The sequence below is a fragment of the Hypanus sabinus genome, chromosome 5 (genome assembly GCF_030144855.1).
Source record: "Hypanus sabinus isolate sHypSab1 chromosome 5, sHypSab1.hap1, whole genome shotgun sequence".
Lineage (NCBI taxonomy): Eukaryota > Metazoa > Chordata > Chondrichthyes > Myliobatiformes > Dasyatidae > Hypanus > Hypanus sabinus.
In genome coordinates, this window is record NC_082710.1 from 176,166,465 (window position 1) to 176,174,058 (window position 7,594).

The 7,594-nt window shown below is 43.7% G+C and overlaps 1 protein-coding gene across 1 annotated transcript; it reads left to right on the forward strand.

The window, feature by feature from the left end:
* Positions 1–1,618: 1,618 nt before the first annotated feature.
* LOC132394651 (plectin-like) lies at positions 1,619–4,683 on the forward strand. Its single transcript, XM_059971008.1, has 2 exons — positions 1,619–1,641; positions 1,920–4,683. Exon 2 carries the CDS (start codon positions 2,087–2,089, stop codon positions 3,953–3,955), a length of 1,869 nt encoding a protein of 622 aa, XP_059826991.1. The 5' UTR covers positions 1,619–1,641; positions 1,920–2,086; the 3' UTR covers positions 3,956–4,683.
* Positions 4,684–7,594: the final 2,911 nt, after the last annotated feature.

Genomic DNA, 7,594 nt, shown 5'->3' on the forward strand with positions numbered 1-7,594 from the left:
TGCAAGATTCACTGAAGATTAAATTGCAGACTTGATCTGTGGTGAGGAAGGCAAATGCAATTTTAGTGTTCATTTCAAGAGGACTAGACTATAAAAGCAAGGATGTGTTGGTCAGAAGAAACTACAGTCTAATCAAGGACAGGGAAAGCAGACAAATCAGTTGTATTCTCCTCCCCCCATTTTGTAGAGTCTGAACTGATTCTTGCTCTTGGATAATCTAATCAGAGCAATTGAATATGGACACAGACACAAGGAGCTTCAGATAATGACCTGCAAAACCTGAGACCATTCTCGATCAAGTAGCTGTTTGTTACAAAGGGTGTGGACTCTGAGCTATTTCTTGCTCTGGGGCAATCTAATCAGAGCCATTGAATGTGGACACAAGGAACTTCAGGTAACAACCTGATAAATCTGAGATCATTCTCGGAGGAGTAGCTACTTATTATGTAAAATTCCAGATTTACCAAAAATCTGTAATCCTGTTAGACTCTGTCTGGGTTGCCTCATTTTACTGGTTTGGACCAGCTAGAGTTGAAAGACTCAAAAACACAAGGCTAGAATGGGCAGAATAATGAAACAATGTTGGTTTTATCTGTGTGCAATGACCCAGGAAGGTCAGCTGACATTGAACCAATGGCATGAAGATCCAACAGTTCAATGAAGAGGTACAGTATAAGATTCAGGAACTCCAAATCCGCAAGGGCGATAACTTTCCAGCAACCATTGATCAACTATCTTTTTTTTCATTAAACAAAATATACTTTATTCAAAAATAAAATTATGGACAATAAACCATTCAATGACTCTCAGTCCTTTACAAATGTTTGCATTACAATCTTTACATTCCCACACTTTTGCCACCCAGGTGGCACTCTGTTACTTCATATTTACATACACTTGTTGAGGAGTATGCACCCACCCCACCAACTCCCGTGGGAGAAGAACCCTAGACTGTGGTCATACCTTCCAAATATCCAGACCTGACTTGCACTACCTTACTTTCTCTGTTCTATTTTCTAATTATGATTTATAATTTAAATTTTTATTATATTTACTTCGATTTGTACTTCAGGGAGCACGAAGCACAGAAACAAATATCGCTGTGATGATTGTGTGCTCTTGTATCAATTGTTTGGTGACAATAAAGTAAAGTAAAGCCACTGCTGCTCTGCCGTCCTTCCTGCTAGTGTCCCTTTCCAGTCAACCTTGGCCAGTTCCTCTCTCATGCCACTGTGATTTCCCTTACTCCACTAAAATACTGACACATTGGATTTCAGTTTCTCTTTCTCAAAGTTCACAGTGAACTCAATCATGTTATGATCACTGCCTCCTAAGGGTTCCTTCACCTCAGTCTCTCTAATCACCTCTGGGTCATTGTGCTGTCTTTACGACAGTTATTTAGTTTATAATATTTTCGCTTAGTAATTCATTCAATAGTATTTTCTAGTTAGAATTAGAAGTGTTTAAAGTATATTCATTGCATGTAAAATATATCGGCATGCGATGACGTCACATCCGGTTTCGCCGCGTCTTGTGGGAAAACATCGGTTTGAAATTAGCGCGAGGGTGGGGGCTTTCCACGAGGCTCACCTGAGCACAAGCAGTTTTGCAGGCATGAGAAATCACAGTGAGAGCAACGCTGTAAGTTAATAGATAATCGATATATTGAACTAAGATGTTAATGCTGATCCTGTTAGAGGTAACGACGGTAGATAATGTTTATGCTTTCGTTAGTTAAAGAGTCGCGGATAGTTTGCATGGAAGTGTATTTAAAGTAGTCAATGGAGCAGGTAAACTCTCCCTGTATACTGCACCTTAGTGTAATGTAGTTATAGTCACCTTTGCAAGTATTTACACTTGAAATGTGATATTAAGGAAGGAACAAATACTGTATCAATCTTGTATTGTTTTATCAACAGTTTTCACCATATGTTAATGTGAAGAGTGAACAGTAAATGGTTAATCTTACTGCGATCTGGTTCTTATTAACTGTGGTTTATCCGGACGTTAAATTCGGCGTTTCGTTACACCCGAAGGAGAACGTTACAGTGAAAAAGCGGCATTATCAGGTGTTTCAAGTGCTGCAATGTCAGCTCAATCCAGCATCAAGTCGACGCCGCCCAGCGACAGGGGCAGTAAACCGACATCAAGTAAGCCCACCCGGGCGTTATCAGGTGTTCCAAGTGCTGCAATGTCAGCTCGATCCGGGATCAAGTCGATGGCGCCCAGCGACAAGGGCAGTAGAACGACATCAAGTAAGTCCGCACAGGCAAGAGCCAAGGCAGAAGCCGCCAAGGTGCGACTGCATTACGCCAAACAAGAAGCAGTTTTGAAAATGAAACTGGCCACCAGAGAAGCCGAAAAGGCTGCCAGAGAAGCCGAAAGGGCCGCCAGAAAGGCAGAAGCCGCCAAGGTGCTACTGCGTTACGCCAGACAAGAAGCAGTTTTGAAAATGAAACTGGCCACAAAAGAAGCCGAAATCCAGAAAGAAAGGGCCGCCAGAGAAGCCGAAAGGGCCGCCAGACAAAGAGAAGAGGCTGCCAGAGAAGCCGAAATCCAGAAAGAAAGGGCCGCCAGACAAAGAGAAGAGGCTGCCAGAGAAGCCGAAGAGGCTGCCAGAGAAGCCGAAATCCAGAAAGAAAGGGCCGCCAGACAAAGAGAAGAGGCCGCCAGAGAAGCCGAAACCCAGTTGGAAATGGCAAAAATATCGACAGAGTTGCAAGTGCTGCAGCGAGAAAGAGAAGGAGAAGCTGCCATGGCGGAAGCAGAGTACATAGAAGAAGCTGAAGGGTCGCGTGATCTGACCGCAGTAAGATCTACTTTAGAAAGGACCAGACTGGAACGCACAAGCGACTATGTACAATCTCAAATAGACAGGCAGGCTCGTCTCCCCTCTCCATACGTATTCGATAACTTCCCCAGCTACGAGGAACCTCAGAGAGTCACGATTGCATCACATCCATACGAGGAAGGAAATTTACCCTCACGGCTCCGTGATGAAGTCAAGAATGAAAGAACCGACAACGCTCCTTCACCCCCACAACAGGACGGCGGGGAGGGAGAGGTTCACTCCAGGACAACAATTGTCGGCTCGAACTGTACAGAAGTTTGCGGTCAAACTCAGTCAAGCCGTTCTTGTTCCGAGATCTGCCTCACTGAGGTGTACCCTAAAGAAGCACAACAAGACATTACCAAGCGTAAAGTAACCGACGAGACGCTAGGTCAGTCAGTTTTCGTTCAAACCGAGGACGGAAACAAACTTGCACAATCAGCTCAAGATACCATTTCTTTAAAACCCAAAGACACCAAGGTCGTCAGAGATGAAGCAAATAATGGGGTTGTCCCATTGCCTATCAGAGAACCACGCCAGCGCTCACCAGATAACAAAGAGCAGGCAGTCAAACGGTTCACGTCCTTACGGAAAACCCGGAAAAGGAAACCTGAGATGCAGCAACACACCCGATTGGCCCACGAGGTACTGTGCACCCTAATGGCAGAGGTCACAGCCATTATAAACGCACAATCATTCCTACCTGTGTCTTCTGACCCAGAAAACCCCTTTATACTTTCGCCATCAACGCTCCTTACGCAGAAGGCAGGAGCACCTCCTCCACCAGGAGACTTCTCAGACAAGAATTTGTACACAAGGCAATGGAGACAAGTCCAGGCTCTGGCAAATCAGTTCTGGCCTCGCTGGAGACAAAAATATCTACCTTTGTTGCAACAGAGACAAAAGTGGACAGAACCCCGAAGGAATCTTCAAGTTGAAGACTTAGTCCTGCTCAGGGACAAGCAAGCCACCCGCAACAGCTGGCCAACGGCCAGAATCACTGCTACATTCCCTAGCGGGGATGGACATGTCAGGAAGATCGAATTGAAGACTACCGACCAAGGCGATGTGAAAATTTACCAAAGGCCAGTTACAGAAGTTATTCTACTTCTACCCAATGACTGATTAAGAGACTAAGTTTTGTACTCTGCTCATTGTGACCTTACGAAGGTCAAGCGGGGAGTGTGCTGTCTTTACGACAGTTATTTAGTTTATAATATTTTCGCTTAGTAATTCATTCAATAGTATTTTCTAGTTAGAATTAGAAGTGTTTAAAGTATATTCATTGCATGTAAAATATATCGGCATGCGATGACGTCACATCCGGTTTCGCCGCGTCTTGTGGGAAAACACCGGTTTGAAATTAGCGCGAGGGTGGGGGCTTTCCACGAGGCTCACCTGAGCACAAGCAGTTTTGCAGGCATGAGAAATCACAGTGAGAGCAACGCTGTAAGTTAATAGATAATCGATATATTGAACTAAGATGTTAATGCTGATCCTGTTAGAGGTAACGACGGTAGATAATGTTTATGCTTTCGTTAGTTAAAGAGTCGCGGATAGTTTGCATGGAAGTGTATTTAAAGTAGTCAATGGAGCAGGTAAACTCTCCCTGTATACTGCACCTTAGTGTAATGTAGTTATAGTCACCTTTGCAAGTATTTACACTTGAAATGTGATATTAAGGAAGGAACAAATACTGTATCAATCTTGTATTGTTTTATCAACAGTTTTCACCATATGTTAATGTGAAGAGTGAACAGTAAATGGTTAATCTTACTGCGATCTGGTTCTTATTAACTGTGGTTTATCCGGACGTTAAATTCGGCGTTTCGTTACACCCGAAGGAGAACGTTACAGTCATTACACAATACCCAATCCTGTACAACTGATCCCCTTGTGGGTTCAACAACAAGCTGTTCTAAGAAGCCATCTCGCAGACTTTCTTCAAATTCTCTCTCCTGAGATCCAGTGCTGACCTGATTTTCCAAATCTACTCGCATGTTAAAATCCCCCACAATTATCATAACACTGCCCTTCTGGCAAGACTTTTCTATTTCCTGTTGTAATTTGTAGTCCACATCACTGCAGCTGTTTGGAGGCCTGTAGATAACTGCCATTATGGTCCTTTTACCCCTGCGATTTCCAAGCTCAACCCATAAAGATTCTGCACCTTCCAATCCTATGTCACCTCTTTCTAATGATTTAATATGATTTCTTACCATTAAAGCCACACCACCCCCTCTACCTACCTGCCTATCCTTCTGATACACCGTGTATCCTTGGACGTTCTGCTCCCAGAGACGTGCATCCTTTAGCCACATCTCAGTGATGGCCACAATATCATACCTGCCAATCTGTGCTGTATGACAAAATCATCCACCTTATTCCTTATGCTGCGTGTATTTAAGTATAACACCTTAAGTTCAGTATTTGGTACTTTTTGTTTTGATTGCACTGCAGCTCATCCCAATGGCTGCAAATTTGCCGCATCACCTACCTGTCCTTCCTGACATCTTTATTTCTCACTATCTTAGATTTATTTCTGTTTTCCCCCTCTTCTGCTCTAGTTTAAACCCTCCCTAACAGCCCTACTAAACCTTCCCACCTGGATATTGGTCCCCTTCAGGTTCAGGTGTAACCCGTCCTTTTTGAACAGGTCATACTTCCCCCAGAAGAGATCCCAATGATCCAAGAATCTGAAGCCCTGCCCCCTGCACTAGTCTCTTAGCTATGCATTCATCTGCCTGATCCTACTACTCTGGCCCTCACTAGCATGTGGCACAGGTAGCAATCCTGACGTTACTACCCTGGAGGTCCTGTTTCTCAGCTTTGTTCCTAACTCCCAGAAATCACTCTTCAGGACCTCCTCCCTTTTCCTATCTATGTCATTGGTACCAACATGTACCAAGACAGCTGGCTGCTCGTTCTCTCCCTTTAGAATACTCTGGACCTGATTCGAGACATCCCATACCCTTGCACCTGGGAAGCAACACCATGCCGGTATCTCTATCAGGTTCACAGAATCTCCTGTCTGTTCCCCTGACTACAGAATCCCCTATGAATACCGCATTCCTCTCCTTCCTCCTTCCCTCCTGCACAACAGCTCCAGGCTCAGTGCCAGAGACCCGTTCACTGTGGCCGTTGCCTGTCAGGTCATCTCCCTCAACAGCATCCAAAACTATCTACTTGTTGCTTATAATTAATTTCCTTTCCTCAGAGTCATCTAAGCAATGTATTACTCACTGATGAGTAGTTGCTTGGAAAAATTCTTGAGGATTGTCTCCAAGCACACGTCCCAATATCTTTAACAATATCCTGAAGCTGTTGTACCCCAAACAAGGTTATATTCTTATTTTTATTTGCACCCTCTCCCTCTGATAGGAACTAGGGAGTGCCAATCATGCACACAGTAACACCGGTTTCTGTTGGTAGGGTGTCAGTGGGAGTTCCTCAGGAAATGGTGCTTTGTAATTGTCCTAACCTTATCTAGCAGCTTCATCTGCTAAATCATACCAATCGGTGTCTCCATATTCACCTTCCTCCAGCTTTACAGATCCAAAAGCACGTATTATTCCTCGCTGTGCAGATTTCACAGCCATCATTAAATCACTGCACTGTTTCTTTAACCCTTCCACTTCATCCTTTGCTAGTTCAGCGGCTTCCTCTTATTTACTTTTTTCTTTAAGTAATTTCTCACACTTTAACTGAAACTTGTTCATATGCATCAAATCCATACCCCTCTAACCCTGTAGATCAGTAACCCTTTCTCTAAAGGTTTCTACCTTCTTTTGTGTTCTCTGTCTAGCCTATCTCACTCTGCTTTTGCTTTCCACCGACATTCGTTTTCTGTTTTCAATCTGTGCCCCTCTGCCTTAGCATTCTGTCGTATTTCTATCAAATCCTCAGTTAAACAGCCAACTGCTACTGGGTTTTGTAATTGTTTAAACTTCCTGCTCGACAGCTTCCCTTGGGCGATTTTCCACAGGGCATCCCCAGAAGTTTTCCCTTCCAGCTTGGGTGACTGACAAACCCCTCATGTTGCGGCCACTTCCCCAACATGTATTTCTGGAGGTATCCACTCCAATCAAAACAATCCAAATCCTTTGGACTTGTAGAATTTCCTGAATTCTTCATCCTGGGTTAGTAACTGCTAACTACCCAGCCCCAGATCTCTCACTACCTCACCCATTTGGTCCTTGAGTATCCCACTGAACAAATCCTAGAACACCCAACAGTGACGCCAAATCTGTTACAACAATCACCTCTTGTAATAATGATCAGTGAGGCACAGATAATCTGTATTTACTGACTAATAACTTTTATTGTTTCAACTGAAAAGCATGTGGGTTCACAAACTATCTACCTGTGTGTACTCTACTAGAATTCCCTGATCCTCTATGAACAGTCACTGAAGAGTGTCACGTACCCCGTGACCGGGTTACCGAACCAGCAGAAATGGAATCATCCGTTGGAGTCTGGTATTACTGTAACTAATAGTGTTTAATAGTAAACCAAGTAATACAGTACTATAAAATACAAATATATACAAAACAGGTGAGCAATGCTATATACAGAAGTGTGGAATTAGGAATCAAAAACCAAGCTTTTTCAGAGTCTCAGGGTAAATGGATAGTCTTACGATGATGCAGAGTTCACTTCAGTTTAGTTTAGTTGAGGTAGTTGCTGGTGTACCGTTGGCGAGAGAGCGAGAGGCTATGCAGTTCCCAAGAAACCTTCTGTTGTCTTCTTGTCCTGTTGTGGTCA